The sequence below is a fragment of the Scyliorhinus canicula genome, chromosome 3, assembly GCF_902713615.1.
Source record: "Scyliorhinus canicula chromosome 3, sScyCan1.1, whole genome shotgun sequence".
NCBI classification, from domain to species: domain Eukaryota; kingdom Metazoa; phylum Chordata; class Chondrichthyes; order Carcharhiniformes; family Scyliorhinidae; genus Scyliorhinus; species Scyliorhinus canicula.
Genome location: NC_052148.1, coordinates 240,570,421 through 240,593,851, shown reverse-complemented (window position 1 = coordinate 240,593,851; position 23,431 = coordinate 240,570,421). Strand labels below are relative to the sequence as shown.

Genomic DNA, 23,431 nt, shown 5'->3' with positions numbered 1-23,431 from the left:
GTATGGCTGCCCAGGAGGACAACGTATTTCACATCATCTTCTAGTCAATAGAGACATCAGGAAAATATTCCTATCTGACCACATTCCATACAAGGATAACTGAATGGTCTACTCCAAGTACTAGCAGTAACCATTTTAATTAGGGTTAGCGTTAGGGTTACGGAAGTTGGTAGTGATTTAATTATTACTTTTCTTCACCTATTAACAACTGCATATTGGCATCTTGGGGGCACAAACATTTGAACATCACTAAAAGAAACATTTAATGTACCAGGAATTGTAAAAGTACTATGAAATGAATGCAACTGAGTTAATCAACGACTCTAATCTAACAGCAACCTGATCTGGCTGGGATACTCCTGTCCAGTTCCCTAATTATGAGGAACAGAATACAAAATTTACCGAAATATCAGTGATACCTGGAGTGATGACTACCCCGCATTCACTAAATTGCTGACAGAAACAGACACTCATGTCAGGCCAGTACATGGTTTTGGAGCCATGAAATGATGCCATTGCTGGAGCACTTTATCAGTTTTGTGTTAAAAATGGGTCAAAATAAGGGCAGCATGGTGGCACAGTGGTTAGCATTGCTGCCTGCGGCGCTGAGGACCTGGGTTCGAATCCCGGCCCTGGGTCACTGTCTGTGAGGAGTTTGCACATTCTCCCCGTGTCTGCGTGGGTTTCGCCCCCACAACGCAAAGATGTGCAGGCTAGGTGGATTGGCCATGCTAAATTGCCCCTTAATTGGAAAAAAATTAATTGGGTACACTAAATTTATAAAAATAAAAAAAAGGGTCAAAATCCTTATTCGGATCCACTCATTTGCATTCCAGTTTGAAGCAAGGACCCGCTCCGTCAACAAAAACCACCACTAACACCAAACAAACAGACCTTTCCTCACGTGAGTCAAGTAAGGGTGAGGGGATTGGGGAATCTGGCACATAGTACTCAGCCAATAACTGCTGCAGCATCCAATCAAGGTAGCAATGGTTGGGATCAGGAATTAGCAGAATAACACAAGTTTGATTATGTACAATTGAAACCGAAGAAAAGAACTATGTAAAGCAGAAGGCAGAGCTTGAAAAAAACATTTCAAAAAGAGGTTACACCTTTGACAAAAGGTATAAACCTCTCATCCTTGGACGGGCTATCAGAGGAATTCTAGTACCCACACAAAGTCATGAAGTGCAGAACATATGCTCAAGTGAAAACACAATGTAGAAATGGCTAACTCTCTTCCAGAGGATTTATAAGAGGATACTTATAAATCTAGTTGGCATTGGCACCAAGGGTTAAAGAGATACTAATAGATTGGGGTGATTAATTGCTGCAGCGTAATGGTTGATGTGCCACTGTGGCAGGATATTGTCTGTGAATAGCTGCAAGCCAAGGTTGAACACTGAATACGAGGGGCAAATAAGATAAACATTCTGGAGTTGATAGGGACCTATTATATGGAAATGGAAGTCCAGTAAAATTTTATATGTGCTGTCAATGGAGCATGTTTGATAGGCACAGCAACAAGAAGCTTGTATTTCGATTGCACCTTTAAGGTTATAAAATGCTCCAAGCCCCTTCACAGGGTACTTATAAAACAAAATTTGACACCAAGCCACATACGGCGATACAAGGGCGGATGTTGAAAACGTTTGGTCAAAGAGGTCGGTCTTAATGAGCATTCTAAAAGGAGGAAAAAGAGGTAGAGGGGGAATTTCTGAGTTTAAAAGATCTGGGCAGGTAACCATGGTGGAGCAATTAAAATTGGGGCCAACAATAAATCCTTAGGGGACACCAGATTGAGGCCAACAATAGATCCTTAGGGGACACCAGATGTAACAGCATAGGAAGGAAAAGGTAGACCATTACAGGCGGCACTCTGGATATAATTAAATAAGATAGAGAAGAATGGAACGAGGGTCAATGTTGAACTAGCAGAGCTGTGCTGTGGATTGGAAACTAAACTGAGACAGGTCATGTTCATTTGAAATCTTTAACCAGTTGCTTCTACTTCTAAATTCTCTGACCTGAATTCAATTTCAGATCCCAGAGATTGGAAAGGATGATTTAAACTGGATCCATGATGGGACTTCCGGTGATGGCGGGCGGGAGGCAGCCGCGCAATGGAAGGCTCTCGTTCGGGAACGGCATTTTCGGGGCTTTAAGCCCGCTCCCAGGCTCCATGGACACAGAAAAAGCAGGCAGAAGGCATGTAGAAGCCACACAGGAGGCACAGCAGAAGAGGATGTCCAGGATCAGCAAGAAGACGGCCGTTAAAAAGGCAGCCGAGGGTCCGTCGGGGAGTGGAGAGGTCACCATGGAGTCACCTAGGAAAAAGGAGGCTGGAGCACCAGGGGAGGCCGCATTGCCTTCGGCTGAAGAAATAACCAAGGTGATGGCTGCAGAATTCGAAAGGCAGTTTACAAAACATTTGGAGGCAATCAGGAAGGAGATGAGGGAGGTTTTGAGTGTGCTGGTGGAGGAGGCGATTTCCCCGGTGACGTGCAGTGGCGGAGGTGCGGGCGCAAGGAAGTGGAGGAGACAGTGTTGCAGCATGGTGATCAACTTACCTCAATGGGGAAGGAGATATGGAAGGTGATGGAGATTAACAAGGATCTGCGAGGGAAAATAGAGGACCTGGAAAACAGATCCAGGCGACAGAATTTGAGGATTGTGGGGCTGCCCGAAGGAGCTGAAAGGCCGACTGAGTATTTTGCCGCTATGCTGGCGAAACTATTGGGGGAGGGGGAGGGGGAGGATCCCTCCCGATATGAACTGGATCGGGCTCATCGGTCGTGGAGGCCTGTACCAAAGGCGAGTGAGCCGCCAAGGGTAGTGACCCTGTGCTTCCGTAGGTACAGTGTGAAGGAGAAGGTCCTGTCCTGGGCCAAGCAGAAGTGAGTGGTGCAGTGGGCTGGAGCTGGTATACGTGTATACCAGGACTTTACGGTGGAGCTGGCGAGGAGGCGGGCTGCTTTCAACCGGGTGAAGAGGGCACTGTACATTAGCAAGGTGCAGAGCAGCATTGTATATCCAGCGAAGCTGAGGGTGACTTATAAGCTCAAGGGCTTTATTTTGGAACAGCAGAAGCAGCGGAGGAGTTTGCGAAGGCAGAAGGACTGTGGCAGAACTGAGATATTGAGAAATGGCCATGTGCCGATGTAACCTCAGGACTGTATTTTCTTCTTTTTTGTTTCACTGCATGCGGGTGTATGGGCTAAAGGAGCCAATGTTGTATATACTTGGACAAGGGAAGTGGGGGGGCTTGCACTCGAAGTGAGGGCTCTTTGGGGTGTAGGTAGATATGCGGGGTGTGTGTGTTAAAAGGGGATTTCTGGGCTTTCCTGGAGCCAGGCAAAGGTAAAGGGACCCGGGCGGGGACCTCCGCGCTGGCCGGTTTAAACCGGCCAGTGAACGGGAGTGAGGTGGGGGGAGGGGCTGCAATCATCGGAGCATGGCAGAACTGGGTTCGAGTGGTCTAGCCTGGGTGGAAAGTTGGAGGGAAGGAACCGAGGTTAGGGGGAGGAGTTTTACATTAGGCAGTGGATGGGAGGAGTTGGGGGGGGGGGAGGGTTTACAACTCTTCGGTATCACATACAGTACTCTTTCAGAGGTTGGACGGCATTGAGTGTGGGGCGGGGGTTGGGGGTGGGGGGGGGAGCGGACTCTATGGTGACCATGGGCGGTCCCGGACTCCTTTTTTCTTTTCTTCCTTTGTTTTTTGTTTCCACCGTGGGAGGGTTTGTTTTATTGGATGCATATCTTGACAGGTGGGCCGTTGTTTGGGGTGGTGGGAGGATGGGATCGCTGTCATTGTTAAGGGGATTGATTTTGGATTTGTTACCATTTACTGTTTGTGGGTGGGGTTTAAATATTGGAGGAAAATGTGAAAATGGAGAATAAAAACATTTATTAAAAAAAACTGGATCCATGATAACTTTTATTTGAAGTGAATGGTACCCACAAAATCAACAGAATAGTTGTAAAATTGCTACGTTGATACAAGGAAGGGAAGTGAAACAGCTTGATTATATTTGCACATTGGAACATAATAGTTTCTGCAACATAGGGATCCTGCTGGGTGCTCAGAATTTACACTGTTTACATTGCAAGACGGAGTTTGAGCACCAGCAACAGTACCAAAATATCCACACAGCTGCAAGACAATGCCTGCAGTTATTCAAAAGACTGTCCCATTATTTCTAGCCAAAGGTTTTATTCTGGCGGAATTCTGCACAACTAAGCAAGTTATTAAAAAAATCATCGTAGTATTGCACAAACAACTTCATAAGATCAGTTTCATGACCTGAATAAAGCAGCAGCGGTTATGTGGCTCGTCTCTGAAGGAAGAAAAATGAAGTGAAATCATTCAGGCAATGGTGTTTATGCCTTTGCAGGTATACACTACCTCAGGTATACTAAAGTAGTAGTTTTTGTTAAACACTTCCATTTTATGTAAAAGGGTACTAGATGGAGTGTATCTGCACATTAGCCTTGCACAGAATATTATGAATAATGATAATAGCTCATGGAAAAGCAGTTCACAAGCTTATTTATCAAAAAAAAGCACCACTGACATCAGAAACTGATTTACCTTAAAAAGGACATATAGTTCCTCCAGTTCATCTATAGTGAATGATGTGTCTGTTACAATAGCTCGAACCTAGATATAATAAAGAAAATTTAAAATAAAGTATACATTTAGAATAAAGAGCAAAGACATTTTGTACTTGATTTGGAGTTTAAATAAAAACTCAAAAAATGTTAAACAATTGCGAACATTTTCATAACTGCACTCACAACATTACGCTTTGTGGTATCTTCAAGAGTCTGGATCACTCGTAGTCGCTGCTTAAAGCGCATCTGCTCGATCACATCTGCTCTGATACTACCAAATTTCTGAAAAGATTAAACATGCACTGAATATACTGTAGACTATTAATAAATCTAAAATAACACTTTCTAATGGTCTATGGAAACTACATTTCACCAAAAGAGAAATTAAATCTACTTCCTATACTTTTTGAAGCACAGGCTACAGGCTCATTTGGAATCAATCAGTTATGAGCACCTCACCAACTGTGATGGAACAACAATTTCTATAAAAAATGAAGCAACACACAAGAGGTTGTATTGATGCATAGAAACCTTAATTTGCGTAAATTTCTTTAAGTCTACAAAAGGTTAAAACAGTATAACATCTTGCATTTTAAAGAACGTTATTAAGTCTCATGACTTTATGTTGCAAAGCACTGAGATCTTTGGTGGAGATCAGAGGTTATTGGACTTCGTTCTTTCCCTTGTGCTACATGAAATTCATTTCACCAATTCATGACTCAAGAAAACAAAGCATAATATACCTCTCCACTTTTGGGGAGTTTTCAGTTATTTTCTGACTTTAACTTTGACATATTATTGCACATGTTCTCTGAGCCTCCAAGCCTTTCAGCAAAAAAATTTTTCTGAATCAGTCATCTCTTCATAAAGGTTGTGCACATTAACATAAGGCATACCATTCTTATTCTGCTCACGGTTCACTTTCTCTCCATTTGTTACAGAAGTTTGGTCAATGAATGCATTAGAAAAGGCTTGCCCAAAGTAAGGCCAGGGCCAAATGCAGCCCACAAAGCACCTCTCTGCAGCCCCAGACACTAATTTTCAAATTCATGGTCAAACATGTGAGTTTCAATCAAAGATTATTCTTGGAGCAGCTCCTCCAATTACTGTGCTTTCCTGCTTTTATTTCCGATAGGTGGACTAGTGAGTCTATCAGCAGCAAGTGAGAGAGTGAACCAGTGCTTGATTGGAGGATCAGCGAACACTGCAGTGGTGAGTGTGATGAGGGCTGACAGCCCAAAGCAAAGCAACGGCTGTAAATTCAAGATTGTTCATACAATTTTCTGCTATTTTCCAAATGTTGACACTAAAGTTGAACATTTGTGATTCAACACAAGAATATAGACTACAGCACAAACATACTTTCCATGTATTTCACTTTCAAATTGTATACATGTTCCTTCAGCCACTAGGACCTTTTTTTTATACCTGATAGATGACATCTAGAATGGTGCAATATGATGTATTTTTATTTTAGAAAGCTTGATGAAATAGCACCAAGTGTGAGACTGGGAAACTGCTTGAACTGAGTCAATAATGCAGTTAAGTTGAAATTAAATACAAAATGCTAACAAAATGGTTATACAGTAGGGTATTGCTGCAGAGTGGAAAAGCTGTCTCCTTAATGAATGATTTGAAATGTTTTGGGTTGTTTTCCTAGAATTCCCTTTTAAACCATTTTCCACTCCTGCATAGATATTTTACAGATACATATAAAATACATTCTGCTCAAAGCTGTAATAATAAAATAGAAGTCAAGATAATAAATTAGAGTTAACTTTCTGCTAGGACAAACAAACAAAATCACTTCCTATTAGACATCACAACAACGATTTGTATTCTAAATCCTCCTCTTTCTGTAATTATGCATGTGCATTGCCAGAGATGCTTCACAGTGGAGATTTCCATTTCAGGAAGCACAGGTGGCATAGTGACAAACCTTCCATTTTGCTATGTAGGGCCCAATGATCTTCACCTGATTGATCAATAACCTTCCTTCCAGCATAAGGTCAGAATTGGAATGTTCATTGATGATTGCACAATGTTCAGCATCATTTGCGACTCCTTAGATGCTGAAGCAGTCCATGTCCAACTGCAGCAAGACCATGACAATATCCGGTCTTGGGCTTACATGTGGCAAATAACATTCACGTCATATCAGTACCAGGCAATGACCATCTCTAACAAGAGATAATCTAACCATGGCCCCTTGCAACCAATGGCATTATCATCACTGAATCCTCCACTATCAACATTCTGGGAATTACCATAGTCCTGAAACTAAATTGGACTAGCCATATAAATACTGTGGCTACAAGACCAGCTCACCTCCTGATTCCCCCAAAGCCTGTCTACCATCTAAATCACACAAGGGAAGGTAGCGGCATCATTAGGAGGTAGTGCGTCGAGGAATTACTAGTGATCCAGAGACTCAGGTCCCACCACAGCAGATGATGATCCAAATTTTTATTCCAATTCAACATCTAAATGATGACCATGAAACCATTGTTGATTGTCATAAAATCCCATACAATGGCCTTTAGGGAAGGAAATCTGCCATTCTTCCCTGGTGTGGCCTATATGTGACGCCAGATCCACAGCAATGTGGTCGACTCTTTAAATACTCTCTGAAATGGCTTAGCAAGCCACTCAGCCCAAGGGCAATTAGGGATGGGCAACAAATGCTGGTCCAGCCAGTGACATCCACATCCCATGAATGATTTTTTTTTTTAAATCAAGAATGTGATGGAATACTCTCCACTTGCCTGGATAAGTACAGCTCCAAGAACACTCAAGATGCTTGACACCATCCAGGACAAAACAGTCTGCTTGATTGACACCCTATCGACAAACATTCACTCCCTCTAGATTCTAAAAGGAGCAGACACATGGGAACATAAGCACCTGGAAGTTACCTTCCAAGCCTTTCACCACCCGATTTGGAAATATATTGCTAGGTTATGTTGCTATGGTTGAAGTCCTGGAACTCGGTCCCTAAAAACACTACAGGGAATTCGGTCCCTAAAAACACTACACCACATGGACTGCAGCGGTCCAAGAAAGCAGCTCACCATCATCTTCTCAGGGACAACTAAGGATGGGCAATAAATGCTGGTCTCGCTGGCAATCCTCACATTCCATGAATTAATTTCTTTTGGTTGGACATCATTTGCAGGCATCATTGGCAATGCTGAACAAAGGGATTAACATTTATGGCGGTTTTCTATACACAGGGGACATATCCTGAAATACTGCACAAGAAAATACAATACACAGACAGCCTGTTAATCTTTAAAAATTAATGGATGAAAAGGTTGCATGGGTCGATAACTGGGAGGCACTATCATCCCATCTCAATATTTTGATATACACCTCCAGCATTTAATCTTCTGAATTAGGTGAATAAAAATGTAAAATTACATCTTAAATGTTAAAGGTGCAAGATTACATAAATCCACTGTAGTGGTTACTTAGCATTAGAAGAGGCATTGATGTCAGGTCTAGGGAAGCTTAATTTTGAAAATTGAAAGACATGCTGCTCTGCAATATTAAAACCTTGCAGGTTATCAAAAATATTTTGATGATAGATTTTTACAACACACTTTTGAGCATGTCTAGACTTCAGCCAAAGAGATTTTCAATTTAATAAATTTAAGGTCAGAATACTGAGGGTACCATGAGCGGGCGGCCTAGCCACATGTGGCATTCCCACCACTGGTAAAATACCCAAAATGGTGGGAGGAGGCCCATAAGTGTCCATTAATTGGCTACACTGGGCCTCAATTGGCCCAGGAGCTGGTGGGCACCTGATTCCCCTGCTGCAAGTAAAATCCCAGTGGAGCTTGGTAGTCAACAGGCATAGTGCCCCAACCATGCCACCCAGTTTTCATCCAAACACCCCAACCTGCTAAGGGTTGGAAGGGGCCTAAAATGCTACCCAATACTTCCACAGTATTCTTTTACCATGCACTTTCAACGCAATCTGCTTATTTTAACATCTTGGACATTGAACAAACGATACAAATAAAATGCAGAATATTAGCAGTGGACAAGATAAAATGGCATGCCAAAATTCAATATTTTAGGCCCAGATGAAGAAATCTGGGAAATTACATAAAGATATACATGACAACATACAAAACTTAGTTGAACAAAACTACATGACGTGCATTGCATTTTCCTTCCAGTAGTAACTAACATATGAAAATGGAAATTACAGATATACGCAAGGGAATACTGCTAAATTCAAATACTACCAGAATGATTACCTACCATGAAACTGGCTGCAATTTCAGAGTGTCTAAAATGTTTTAATTGCGAATCACTGTAGTCTCCAATAAAAGTCTAGACTTCAGGAATTCCAAGCATACACAAAACAGCATGTCATTCATCCCTCAGCAGCAGCTAGATATCGACTGCAGTATCTATTATCTCAGCATACTGAAGCATGTACTAAGTCATGTAAAGAGACTGACCTGCCAAAACGGATTCTAAATGTGTACTGATTTTTATGAATACAAATGTTTAATAAATTAACTCTGACCATTCTCGTAGTTTTAATCATGGAAAAACGTGAAAAGTCCCTGTGTGAATATGGTTATTACATTATTCCACTAATTCAAGCGCATCTCACTAACATTTCTCAGTAAAGGAAACCAGTGAGGGAGTTAGAACATCAATTCTCAAATGTAAGTTTTCTCTGTAGGTTATCATAACAATGAGATTGTTAGAAAACCATGTTTTATATTTACAAAATGACTGTTATGATTGGACTGATGCCACAGGATAAGGTTTGAAATGTTGTTTGGGTATACCGTGTGGGCAACACGGTAGCACAGTAGCTAGCACTGTGGCTTCACAGCACCAGGGTCCCAGGTTCGATTCCCCTCTGGGTCACTGTCTGTGCGGTCTGCACGTTCTCCCCATATCTGCGTGCGTTTCCTCCAGGTGTTCTGGTTTCCTCCCACAGTCCAAAGACGTGCAGGTTAGGTGGGTTGGCCATGCTAAATTGCCCTTAAGTGTCCAAAAAAGCTTGGAGGGGTTATTGGGTTAAGGGGATAGGGTGGAAGTGAGGGCTTAAGTGGGTCGGTGCAGACTCGATAGGACAAATGGCCTCCTTCGGCACTGTATGTTCTAGGTTTGATTTTTAAGTGACTTAATTAGTAGTTCCTAAAATGGCTTTACATCTACAAAACTATTTGTCATTTGCAAAGCTATCACAATGGAGCCAAGCTGCTTAGAAACTTAAACAGGCGTTAATGATCCATCTCCTGAACCAGTGACAAAACATTCAGAAATAACCTGTGTACAGACATGTACACTGAGTGGGGGGTGGACCAAACCATTTGGCGCGATCACTTTGGACAATGGACCTTGGCTGTGAAGGGAACACCCCAGTCAAGTAATCTCATTACTTCAAACACAGATTTGAAACAAGGGCTCCCTAGCTTGCTGTAACTATATTTGAAAACTAGCCAGTTACGAATGGACGTCATGTTATATTCATGTGTTTTAAGAAATTGCATTTCCAGGTCAGTGTGCAGAGAGACCATGGCCAAAACTTTCCGGTCGCTCACATTGATGGGATTTTATTGCCTCGCCGATGGCATACTTCCACTGTGGGTTTCATGGCAGCAATGTGGTGCATTCAATGCGAATTCCGTTGACAACGGAGGGACCAGAAGACCATTGACGGCCAATGGCGGGCTGCCTCCATCGTCACAAAACACGTGACGGGCCACATGGAAAATCCCGCCCCGTGTGTGGGTGATGACTTGTGACCCTTTCTCTCTCCAGCCATTCTGCAAGTGTGTCCTGTCTGTTTTCTGATAAGTCAAGCATGTCTTTCACATAAATTCAGCCAACTGTCTCCAGAAGAGGAGACAGAAATTATCCATCAATATTTTAATTGTTCTTCAGGAAGAATCTGGAAAGCTCACAGAACCCAGCCTGAATCTGTCCAAGTCACCTATCTACAGGATCTGTATATTATTGACTTTGATTTGGGACTCTTAAAACATTTACCTACCATCCCTCTTTGTAACTTACTTTAGTGCAAGTGCGAGTGTAAATCTCTTCCATGCATCTGAGCGTGTTGAACCATTTATTATTTTTAAATATCGATGTTAACCACAATAAATATAAATCTTTTTCTTTTAAAATTTAGCAGACAATCAGTCTGTGTGTATCTTTTAGTCACAGCACTTTAACAGTTAAAGACTCATTGACTTCAAAATTCTTTTAAAATATCTGTTGCTGTCAACCGAGTGGTGGAAAGAGAGGGGAACAATTCTACCACTTGTCACCTCGCCGTAACAATATTGTCAACAGAAATGATTTAGTGTAACCCACTATTTAGACAAAACTGAAATGGGCATGTTCTCACATAAGAATCCCTTTACTGATGACCTTATTTCAATCAACCTCCCCACTGCTGGTGTATTGTCAAACTGCACATTCGATATCCAGACCTGAAGGAGCCACAATTCCTTCCAATTAAAAATCGGAAATACAAAAGTTATCTTTGGCACCTGTCACAGATTAAGTCCCTTGCTCCTAATTCTCAAGCCATTGACTCATGCTGAACCACTGTTTGGAACTTTAGGATTTTATTTCTACGACCTCTAATCTGAGCTCAAATACTTTCCATCACAGAGGCAACCTGCCTACTTGTACCTCTATCACTGAAAACCGCTGCCCCTGTCGGGGTTTGTCTGTGATTAAACTCATCTATGCTTTTGCTACCTAATACTCCATTGGTTTACTGGCCAGCCTTTTGCTTGCCATCTTCCATGAGTTCATTATAATTTTCCCAAATCCCATTCATACATCACTATAGTGCACCTGGACTACCACACTTCCACTTTACAATTCTCAGCCTGTTTAACACAGCTTGGCCTCACTGGTCATAACTTTAAATCAAGATGGAGGTGGCCCTCGGAAACCAGGGGCGGAATTCTCCGACCCCCCGGGGGGGTCGGAGAATCGCCCGGGGCCAGCGTCAATCCCGCCCCCGCCGTGTCCCGAATTCTCCACCCCCCCGAGATTCGGCAGGGGCGGGAATTGTGCTGCGTCAGCGGGCAGGCCACCCGCGGCGATTCTCCGGCCCGTGATAGGTCGAAGTCCCGCAGCTGACAGGCCTTTCCCGTCGGCGTGGTTTAAACCACCTCTCTTACCGGCAGGATTGGCTCCGGGGTCCTGAGGGGGGGGGGGGGGGGGGGGGGGGGGGGGCGTGGGCCGATCTGACCCCGAGGGGTGCCCCCACAGTGGCCTGGCCCGCGATCGGGGCCCACCAATCGGCGGGTGGGTCTGTGCCGTGGGGACACTCTTTTTCTTCCGCCCCCGCCATGGCCTTCACCATGGCGGAGGCGGAAGAGACCCCCTCCCCTGCGCAGGTATGAAGTCAGCAGCCGCTGACGCACCGGCGCATGCGCGGACTTACGCCGGCTGGCAAAGTCCTTTCGGCCCCGGCTGGCATTGCGCCAAAGGCCGTTCACGCCAGCCGGCGGAGTGGAAACCACTCCGGCACGGGCCTAGCCCCTCAAGGTGCGGAGAATTCTGCACCTTTGGGGCGGCCCAACGCCAGAGTGGTTCACGCCACTCCGACAGGCCGGGACCCCCCGCCCCGCCGGGTAGTGGAGAATCCCGGCACAGGTATCCAACCTAGACCTTTTGTGGGACGCTCTGTTGCATTTTTCAGCCATCCATTAACTAACCCCAAGAGCTACTGGCAGCCCAGCAGTGCCACCAAGCAACAGTCACTGCTGGGACTGTGGCTGGAAGCCGAGAATGTTATGGGAGCTGGCCGCCCACTGAACCAACCATGCTTAGTTTGGGGCTGTTTGGACATTCGCCTGCGGCGGGCGGGGGGGGGGGGGGGGGGGGGGGGGGGGGAGGAGAGAAAGAAGGAGTGTTATTGGGTATGTAGTGTTGAACCACATTCATGTACCACCTTTCATGACCTCAGGACATCCCAAAGTACAACAGTCCATTTGATACAGTAATATTTCACAAAACAATAATGAAATGAAAAATCAGTTAATTTGTTTTGGTGACGCATATTGAGGGACGAAAATTGGTTGGCACATTGTCTTCATCCAAAAAGTCTGGTCTTGCCCAAAATGTTAAGTGTCACTGGATCTTGTACATCCACCATAGGCAGATGCTTTGATTACCATCTAATTTGAAAGATGGCACTTTCACCGACGCTTCAGTCCTTTGGTATTGCAACAGAGTTGATGAAACTCAAGCAGTACTTGGATGCAAATGTTGTTCCTTACATCTTAATCTTCAAATCTGTATTAGGTTCTCTGAACTCAGGGTAGCAGTATGTATCCTTGTGGTAAGAGGGAAAGCATTCTGTATCTGACATATGGGAAATTTTAATTGTGAATTTTCAGAAGTTTGGTTTGGAGATTGTTAAATATGGCTTTCCAAATAGTCAGATATATAGCAATTAAAAATCAATGATGATAAATCTGGGGTGGCATGGGCTTAAAATCCCATTTCATGAGGGGGAATGGTGGTACAGTGGTTAGCACTGCTGCCTCACAGCTCCAGGGTTCCAGGTTCAATTCCGGCCTCGGGTGACTGTGGAGTTGCCACTTTCTCCCCGTATCTGCGTGGGTTTCCTCCGGGTGCTCCGGTTTCCTCCCAACAGTCCAAAGATGTGCAGGTTAGATGGATTGGCCATGATAAATTGCCCCTTAGTGTCCAAAAAAGTTAGCTGGGGTTACTAGGTTATGGGGATAGGGTGGAGGCATGGGCTTAAGTAGGGTGCTCTTTCCAAGGGCCAGTGCAGGCTCGATGGGCCGAATGGCCTCCTTCTGCACTGTAAATTCTATGAGTCAATGAATGGCCTAATTTATGTTAAACAGAAACCGACACATTATATTCTCTTAATTAACTGTAATGTTCTTCAACTGTTTGTGCACCATAAAATTAGTGAGAAATGAACATAACAAAAAGTACAGATTAGGCTTTTATATCAGAAGCAATTAATTCTAGTTGGGCAGTTTTTAGTCCTGTGAGCCAGTTCAGCATTCCAGAGCAGTACAGCTGATATGAGGACGGAATTTATATTAAATTACTTCTATCAATCCTTCATTCCTGTCTCATCAAGCTGTCTAAATCATAGATTCATGACTTTCACAAGGAATGGCCACTGTGTCTTTTAGGCAAAACACAGATAAATATTTGAAGTTTCAAAACTAGGGAGAAAAATAAGGAAGTGGGATTAGTTTTGGGTTGCCTTAGTAAAGAGATAGAACAGGCCAAATGGGCTGAATGGCTTTGTTCTCTGCGATAAATTTCAATGATAAATGTTTACATGTTTTTTAAATTTCAGTTGTATGTTTTCGGTACGTTGCCATTTAATTTGGTGATTTGTATCCATAAGGACGGTAAAGGATTTTACTACACACCCTCAGCTTACTGCTATGTAAAAACACAACCGAGACATAATATTCTCAGTATGGTGCAACAAAGTTTCACTTCATTGTAACAGATATTAATCACATGAATTGTAGCAAAGGCTTACTCTTAAATTTTTAATGTTATTTTAAATTGGCACCAAAAGCAACAGTAAGGGAACGTTATGTGGGCAATTGCTTGTTTCCTATACTTACTTCCATCCTTAAGTCAACAATGGAGTGAAAGAACTGAACTTAAAAATTTGAGTAAGCTGGGTGATTAAAGAACATGATCAATAATGGCCAGTGAATCATCTAGCCTATCCTCAATTCAGTATAAGTGTGATTATAAAACCTTTATAAAGGTTTTAATTATTTTCCCTTTTTTCTGAACTTGGATCATCTTCCTCTCTGAATGTGTGGAGTGCAATTAGATATCAATAACATTTAAATTCTCAACCACCAGAGACTGATTTACCCAAATTAAATTTCACATTAGGCACCACTGAATACACGGTTACTTACATCATATGAGCCCCTGATTAATTTGAAGATATCAACTTCAGGGTAAGGATCTCCATCATCACTGAGAAGAGAATGAAGATGAGGGATGGGTGGCAATGTGCTGTCCTTGTTCGTCACACTGTCCAAGTATCTAAGTGGGCCAAAAGAGTTCATGCAGTGAAACCCTTAAATTTAATTTTATTTAATGCGATTATGCCAATCTAAACAGGGTAGATGCACTTCTGTTTCCATGACAATTGACTATCACAGTTTATCTAATAAGGACAGTTTCCTGATAGCTAAAATTTCAATTTCTTGCAACCTTCCCTTATTTAAATACCAATTGATTTTTCTTCTGATGTTTTTCTTCTGCAGTAATTCATCGTCACATCATGAAAATCTTAACTGATAATTAGCATACATGCAAGGTTAGTCAATGCATGTCAACATGAATATTAATGCAGATAGAAATTACAACAACAGAGCCTAAACAATGTACGACTTCCACCATCATTAGGAATTATTCGGTACAATTCTCTCTTTTGTCAGGTCAAATTGAGCCGCAAGAATTAAAGTGAGTTATTAGACATGGAGATTCAAGATTATTGAAATATATCCAATTTGATACCTAACCCACAATAAATGCTGGAATCAAATTTTTGAAATGTTATTAACCCACTTTATTGGAGAATTGTTACAAAAACTGATAATAACCAAAAAAGGGCAAATAAAATTAACTCACTTTCCAAGTATCGTCATGGCCTCGCCATCATCCTTACAATTCAACAACTTGTCAATATTAGCATCCAGCACAGCAAGAGCGAGTTGAAAGATGACTTTAATTCCCTCAAAGAAGAAGCAGTCCACAACAACAACGGCACTTTCAAAAGGCATTACACTGAGGAAAAGAGTAAGGAACCAGGAGAGCGAGATGGTGGATATAACGCCCAAATACTGCATACAGTCATAAAGCTGCGGCACATAATCCCTGGTAAGCTCCTCAAATACACCTTGATCCACCAATGCTCCTACAGAAAGTAGCAATAGAACAACATTAAATGTTCAGAATAACTGGTTAGGTTCACACTACAAAGAAAAATAGATAACATAATACATTTTACAGATTTTTGCATCAATATAACTTTATGGGCTATCTCAGGAGATTACATGCTTCAGAATGGAGAATGAATGTATACATTGCCATGTATAGGGCATCAAACAAAAATATATAGAAAAAATAACCATCGTCCCTCTTGAATGTCTAATTCAATTAGTGCATTTGTAAATAGTATGGACATACCAACAAGGAGCAGGAGGAGTAGGCCATTTAGCCCCTCAAGCCTGTTCTGCCATTTAAGGAAAATATACTTTTTAAAAAATGATAAAACGCCACCAAATGAAAATTATGCTCGAAAAAAAATAAGAGTTGACAAATCTCAGCGATAATTCATTATATATTTAAAAATTAAATAAATGCAGCCCAATATTTTATAATGTGCATCTGATCCTGCAATATAAAAAGACTGCAATTAGGCAATTCTTCAACAGTATGAAGGTGAGTTTTCAACTAACAGCAACCGGTTTTCAATGTGAAATAGAAGTTTACACGTACAAAGCAAAACCATTTTTTTCAGGTAGAAGTCACCTTCCATGTACACACTGCCTATTAGCAACTAGTGGTGAACAGCCTAACAAATAGTGTTCAAAATGGACATCTGGATGCCACAATAGAAAACGGCAGACATTTTGCAGGGGAATTTTTATGGGTTCAGGATTGCCCCTGCTGCAGCCAGGTGTCAGTGACTGGGTAGCCCACTAGCCCTTGTCCTCATTACTCATCAGTAAGCTCAGGTTTTGGAGACGAAGAGTTGAAAGGCAAGAAACTTCAGAGAGTCGTGAACACAGCCCAGTCCATCACACAAACCTGCCGCCCATCCATCGACTCCATCTACACCTCCCGCTGCCTGGGGAAAGCGGGCAGCATAATCAAAGACTCCTCCCACCCGGTTTACTCACTCTTCCAACTTCTTCCTTCGGGCAGGAGCTACAAAAGTCTGAGAACACAGACGAATAGTCTCAAAAACCGCTTCTTCCCTGCTGTTACCAGACTCCTAAACAACCCACTTATGGACTGATCTAATTAACACTACACCCCTGTATGCTTCACCCGATGCCGTGTTATGTAGTTATAATGTGTACCTTGTGTTGCCCTATTATGTGTTTTTCTTTCATTTCCTTTTCTTTTCATGTACTTAATGATCTGTTGAGCTGCTCGCAGAAAAATACTTTTCACTGTACCTCGGAACACGTGACAATAAACAAATCCAATCCAAAACCATCTCACTTGTAATGGGATGGACAGGAAGGCACTGCAATGTTCCTCCTGCAGAATGTTTGAGGTGAGGGGCACTCTCAATGTCCCTGCTGATTTCACCTGTGGGAAGTGCACCCATCTCCAGCTCCTCAAAAACCACATTAGGGAACTGGAGCTGCAGCTAGATGAACTTCAGATCATTCGGGAGGCAGAGGTGGTCTTAGATAGAAGCTTCAGGGATGTAGATACTCCGAAGAATGAAGATGGGTGACAGTGAGAGGGGCTGAGAGGGAGCACTCAGTACAGGGATCCCCTGTGGTCGTTCCCCTTAGTAACAAGTATACCACTTTGGATACTGGTGGGGGGGTGGGAAACTTACCAGGGGTAAGCCATGGGGTACAGGTCTCTGGCACAGAGTCTGTCCCTGTTGCTCAGAAGGGAAAGGGGGAGAGGAGTAGAGCATTAGTCATTGGGGACTCCATAGTTAGGGGGACGGATAGGAGATTCTGTGGGAACGAGAGACACTATAGCGTTTCCAGTCAATATTTGGAAAGTTAAAGTCCCCCATAACAACTACCCTGTTACTTTCATTCCTTTCCAGAATCATCTTTGCAATCCTTTCCTCTACATCTTTCGAACTTTTCTGAGGCCTCCCAGGTGCCAGGGTCCGTGATGTCTCGGATCGTGTTTTTGGGATCCTCAAGGGGGAGGGGGAGTAGCTTCAAGTCATGGTCCACACAGGCACCAACCACATAGGTAGGAAAAGGGATGGGGATATAAGGCATGTATTCAGGGAGCTAGGGTGGAATCTTAGAGCTTGAACAAACAGAGTTATTATCTCTGGGTTATTACCAGTGCCACGTGCTAGCGAGACGAGGAATAGGGAGAGAGAACAGTTGAACACGTGGCTACAGGGATGGTGCAGGAGGGAGGGATTCCGATACCTGGATAATTGGGCTCATTCTGGGATAGGTGGGATCTCTACAAACGGGATGGTCTACACCTGAACCAGAGGGGTACCAATATCCTGGGGGGGTATATTTGCTAATGCTCTTCGAGAGGGTTTAAACTAATTCAGCAGGGGGATGGAAACCTGAATTGTAGCTCCAGTGTACAGGAGGTTGAGAGTAGTGAGGTCATGAGTAAGGTTTCAAGGTCGCAGGAGTGTACCGGCAGACAGTAAGGTGGTTTGAAGTGTGTCTACTTCAACGGCAGGAGCATCCGGAATAAGGTGGCTGAACTTGCAGCATGGGTTCGTACCTGGGACTTCGATGTTGTGGCCATTTCGGAGACATGGATAGAGCAGGGACAGGAATGGTTGTTGCAGGATCCGGGGTTTAGATGTTTCAGTAAGCTCAGGGAAGGTGGTAAAAGAGGGGGAGGTGTGGCATTGTTAGTCAAGGACAGTATTACGTTGGCAGAAAGGACGTATGATGAGGGCTCGTCTACTGAGGTAGTATGGGCTGAGGTTAGAAACAGGAAAGGAGAGGTCACCCTGTTCGGAATTTTCTATAGGCCTCCAAAAAGTTCGAGAGATGTAGAGGAAAAGATTGCAAAGATGATTCTGGAAAGGAGCGAAAATAACAGGGTAGTTGTTATGGGGGACTTTAACTTTCCAAATATTGACTGGAAACGCTATAGTTCGAGTACTTTAGATGGGTCCGTTTTTGTCCAATGTGTGCAGAAGGGTTTCCTGACACAGTATGTAGTTAGGCCAACAGAGGTGAGGCCACTTTGGATTTGATACTGGGTAATGAACCAGGCCAGGTGCTAGATTTGGAGGTAGGTGAGCACTTTGGGGATAGTGACCATAATTAGGTTACGTTTACTTTAGCGATGGATAGGGATAGGTGTATATACCGCAGGGCATGAGTTATAGCTAGGGGAAAGGCAATTATGATGCGATTAGGCAAGACCTAGGATGCATAGGATGGGGAAGGAAACTGCAGGGGATGGGCACAATTGAAATGTGGAGCTTGTTCAAGGAATAGCTACAGCGTGTCCTTGATAAGTATGTACCTGTCAGGCAGGGAGGAAGTGGTCGAGCGAGGAAACCATGGTTTACTAAAGTAGTTGAATCACTTGTCAAGAGGAAGACGGAGGCTTATGTAAAGATGAGACGTGAAGGTTCAGTTAGGGTGCTTGAGAGTTACAAGCTTGCCAGGAAGGACCTAAAGAGAGAGCTAAGAAGAGCCAAGAGGGGACATGAGAAGTCCTTGGGAGGTAGGATCAAGGAAAATCCTAAAGATTTCTATTCGTATTTCAGGAATAAAAGAATGACTAGGGTCGGAGTTGGGCCAGTCAAGGACAGTAGTGGGAAGTTGTGCGTCGAGTCCGAGGAGATAGGAGAGGCATTAAATGAATATTTTTCGTCAGTATTCACACAGGAAAAAGACAATGTTTGCCGAGGTGAATACTGACATACAGGCTACTAGACGAGACGGGATTGAGGTTCATAAGTAGGAGGTGTTAGCAATTCTGGAAAGTGTGAAAATAGATAAATCCCCTGGGCCAGTTGGGATTTATTTTAGGATTCTCTGGGAAGCTAGGGAGGAGATTACGGAGCCTTTGGCTTTGATCTTTATGTCATCATTGTCTACAGGAATAGTGCCAGAAGACTGGAGGATAGCAAATATTGTCCTGTTGTTCAAGAAGGGGAGTAGAGACAACCCCAGTAACTATAGACCAGTGAGCCTTACTTCTGTTGTGGGCAAAGTCTTGGAAAGGATTATAAGAGATAGGATTTATAATCATCTAGAAAGGAATAATTTGATTAAGGATAGTCAACACGGTTTTGTGAAGGGTAGGTCGTGCCTCACAAACCTTATTGAGTTCTTTGAGAAGAAGGTGGCCAAACAGGTGGACGAGAGTAAAGCCGTTGATGTGGTGCATATGGATTTCAGTAAAGCATTTGATAAGGTTCCCCATGGTAGGCTATTGCAGAAAATATGGTGGCGTGGGATCGAGGGTGATTTAGCGGTTTGGATCAGAAATTGGCTAGCTGTAAGAAGACAGAGGGTGGTGGTTGATGGGAAATGTTCAGCCTGGAGTTCAGTTACTAGTGGTGTACCATAAGGATCTGTTTTGGGGCCACTGCTGATTGTTATTTTTATAAATGACCTGGAGGAGGGCGTAGAAGGATGGGTTAGTAAATTTGCGGATGACACTAAAGTCGGTGGAGTTGTGGACAGTGCGGAAGGATGTTGCAGGTTTCAGAGGGACATAGATAAGTTGAAGAGCTGGGCTGAGAGGTGGCAAATGGAGTTTAATGCAGAAAAGTGGGAGGTGATTCATTTTGGAAGGAGTAACAGGAATACAGAGTACTGGGCTAAAGGTAAGATTCTTGGTAGTGTGGATGAGCAGAGAGATCTGTACATGTTCATGTACATAGATCCCTGAAAGTTGCCACCCAGGTTGATAGGGTTGTTAAGAAGGCGTATGGTGTGTTAGCTTTTATTGGTAGAGGGACTGAGTTTCGGAGCCATGAGGTCATGCTGCAGCTATACAAAACTCTGGTGCGGCCGCATTTAGAGTATTGTGTGCAGTTCTGGTCGCCGCATTATAGGAAGGATGTGGAAGCATTGGAAAGGGTGCAGAGGAGATTTACCAGGATGTTGCCTGGCATGAAGGGAAGATCTTATGAGGAAAGGCTGAGGGACTTGAGGCTGTTTTCGTTAGAGTGAAGAAGGCTAAGAGGTGACTTAATAGAGACATATAAGATGATCAGAGGATTAGATAGGATGGACAGTGAGAGCCTTTTTCCTCGGATGGTGATGGCTAGCACGACGGGACATAACTTTAAATTGAGGGAAGATAGATATAGGACAGATGTCAGAGGTAGGTTCTTTACTTAGAGAGTAGTAAGGGTGTGGAATGCCCTGCCTGCAACATTAGTGGACTCACCAACATTAAGGGCATTTAAATGGCCATTGGTTAAACATATGGATGATAATGGAATAGTGTAGATGGGCTTTAGATTGGTTTCACAGGTCGGTGCAACATCGAGAGCCGAAAGGCCTGTACTGCGCTGTAAATGTTCTATTATTGTTCACTTATAGCAGGTAAACTATGCAAGAACAAAACAAGTGCTCGTTGAGGTTGCTATAAAGTTGCATTCACAACTTTCCAATTCCTGTTCAGGGCCCTTCCAGTGTTGGGGAAACATTTTCAAGGGCAATAATGTAAAAATCTCATGGCATAACCATACAAATACTGCAGATTAGATTAGGGATGCGATCGAACGGCCGTGTTGCACCCAAACGGGAGTGCAACGCAGCCGGCTGATGCCTCCCGCGATCTTCCCGGCAGCAAGGCATTGCGATCAGGTTTAAAACCCATTTAGGCGTGCTGACCCAGGATCTATCGAGCTCCCAGCGTCTACCGGTCTCCCCAGGTAGACTCCTACTGGGCACCTTTCAGTACTAATCCACACAAACATGGGCCAAGCGGAACGGCACCCCAGTGGCCAGTGGGTCTCCCGGGCCATTAGAAGTCCCTGTGTGGTCAGGAACAGGGCAAGGGTCCCCTGGCCCTCCCTGTTGAACTTGGCACCACCAGGCTGACACCTTGGCACCACTATCCTGGCACGGCCAAGGTTCCCAGGTGGCACTGCCAAACTGGCAGGAGCACTGCCATGGTGGCAGTGCCAGGGTGCCCAGGCCACAATCTTGTCCTGAGGGAGGGGGGGGGGCATGCCCATGAAAAAGGGGCGGGGAGGCAATGCCCATGTTCATGGGGGGTGACACTGCCCATGTGTGGAGGTGTGGGTGACCTTCAAGCCCACGTAGAGATCAGGGCACCCTTTCAAAATAGTGGCCCGCTCTCGGAAGAGCTGGTCTGGCCAGTGGGTTCAGTTCCCCAGTGATGAAAATAATTCTAAGTGTCGGCTAGACCGGTGAGGAACCCCTGAGGGCTCAGAAAAGGGACTTAGTGGAGCCAGATAGTGGTTGGGAACTCGCTGACAGAGCTGGGGAGTAACTCCCAGCAAAGCAACTACAACTGACACTTGAGGCGCAATTTACCACCTTGCGCCGGAAAAGCAGCTCTCCGCAGCACAGCGTGGCCAATAAAAGGCGGAGATCTCACTCCCGGGATCTACCCGGCTCACGGGTTCCAACGCAATATCACAAGAAGTTGCAATGTAAATAAATCCTGCCCATTGTCGGCGGAATCATGTTTTGGCAAATCTGCATATTAGAGCGAGACAGTAAGTCTCACTCTAATGTGCAGATTCCTGAGGTACCTGAGGCTTTGGGATTTCATCTCCTTCACCTCGGACACCTCAGCGAGTGCCGTTCAGCACTGGTCCCCGCAAATGTGGGCCAGACAGAACAGCACCCTTGGGGGTGGAGGCCCCCAGCTGCATGCCCTTTGGGCAGGGTGTCAGCCGCGCACTCCCAAGGTGTCATTGTCATGTGGCATGGGCACTGTCAGGGTTCCAGATTGGCACTGCCAAACTGGCGTTTGTGCACATGCGTGATTGGACTGGGGGGTGTCCTGCATGGGTGTTGGGAGGAGTTCGGGGGCCGCTTTGAGGGCCTCAGATATCAGAATGGCATTTAAACATTTTATTTGGAAAGTAATGCTAATTTTAAACCTTACAAAAAAGGTGTCAAATACAGCCAGAGTCTCAATGAAAAACACTTGAATCCTCTTATCACTTGAATCTTATCCAAATAAACAGGTATTGAAAATCACAAAAATAAAATTCAGCCTCAAATGATTATTATAGCCTCACATGATTACTAAAACTAACCACTCCCAACTTTGCAACTGGGAAAATATTGTCTGAAGGTCTCAGACCATTAGCCAGTCTTGGAGCTCAGCTAAAACGGCATAATGAAGCCATTTGGCAACCGTATGAAACAGCAGGTAAAATAGATGGTCAGACATCTGTCTTGCCAGATGAACTCATTATGAATGGTTGGCTGAGTTCCAAAAACAGTGAATGGACATTACAGTTTAGGTATTTTTACACTGTTCCAAACAGGGCATACTAATTTTGTTTGTTTCACAGCTTTATGAGACAGCAATCTATTATTTTTTTCTTTGATATGGGGTGGAACATTGTGCCTCCATTATGACATGTTTGTTGGTGGGTGCAATTAATCAGGCAGAAGGGTGGCAGGTTGGGACCACACTGATAGCAGTCCTACTGCCAATTGAAGCTGTTATTCATCCAGCAGCAGGCAGGGGGATTTCGGCATGCTGGGAGCAGAACAAGGAAATCTGTTGTGTCATGGTGCGGTCCCTCATTGACACACAAGGCGAGGGGCCTGGCATATCAGGGAAGTGGAGGGTAGCAAGGAGAGCCATCCCCTACCCTTGCGGCTCACCCATGCTGTCACTCAAATATGCCTACATCCCTCCTCGATCAGAGACCTCAGGTGGGTGACTCAGTTTGAAGCTTCTCTGCAGGAGTTCCTCAGGGTAGTGTCTTAGGTCCAACAGCTGCTTCACCAATTATTGTACCTTCATCATAAGTGGGGATGTTTAGTGGAGACTGCAGAATATTCAGCACCATTATGACTCCTCAGACACTGCAGCCGCCTGCATTCGTAGAGCTGATATGTGGCAAGTAACATTC

The 23,431-nt window shown here is 44.0% G+C and overlaps 1 protein-coding gene across 1 annotated transcript in view; it reads right to left on the bottom strand.

Moving 5' to 3' along the window:
- tbc1d9 (TBC1 domain family, member 9 (with GRAM domain)) overlaps positions 1-23,431 on the bottom strand; it is a 74,215-nt gene that overhangs the window by 14,045 nt on the left and 36,739 nt on the right. The window contains exons 12-15 of the mRNA XM_038792453.1: positions 15,274-15,559; positions 14,553-14,682; positions 4,801-4,899; positions 4,595-4,663 (exon numbers count right to left, since the gene is read on the bottom strand). Coding sequence (XP_038648381.1) covers positions 4,595-4,663; positions 4,801-4,899; positions 14,553-14,682; positions 15,274-15,559 — 584 coding nt within the window. The remainder of the gene's footprint in view (positions 1-4,594; positions 4,664-4,800; positions 4,900-14,552; positions 14,683-15,273; positions 15,560-23,431) is intronic.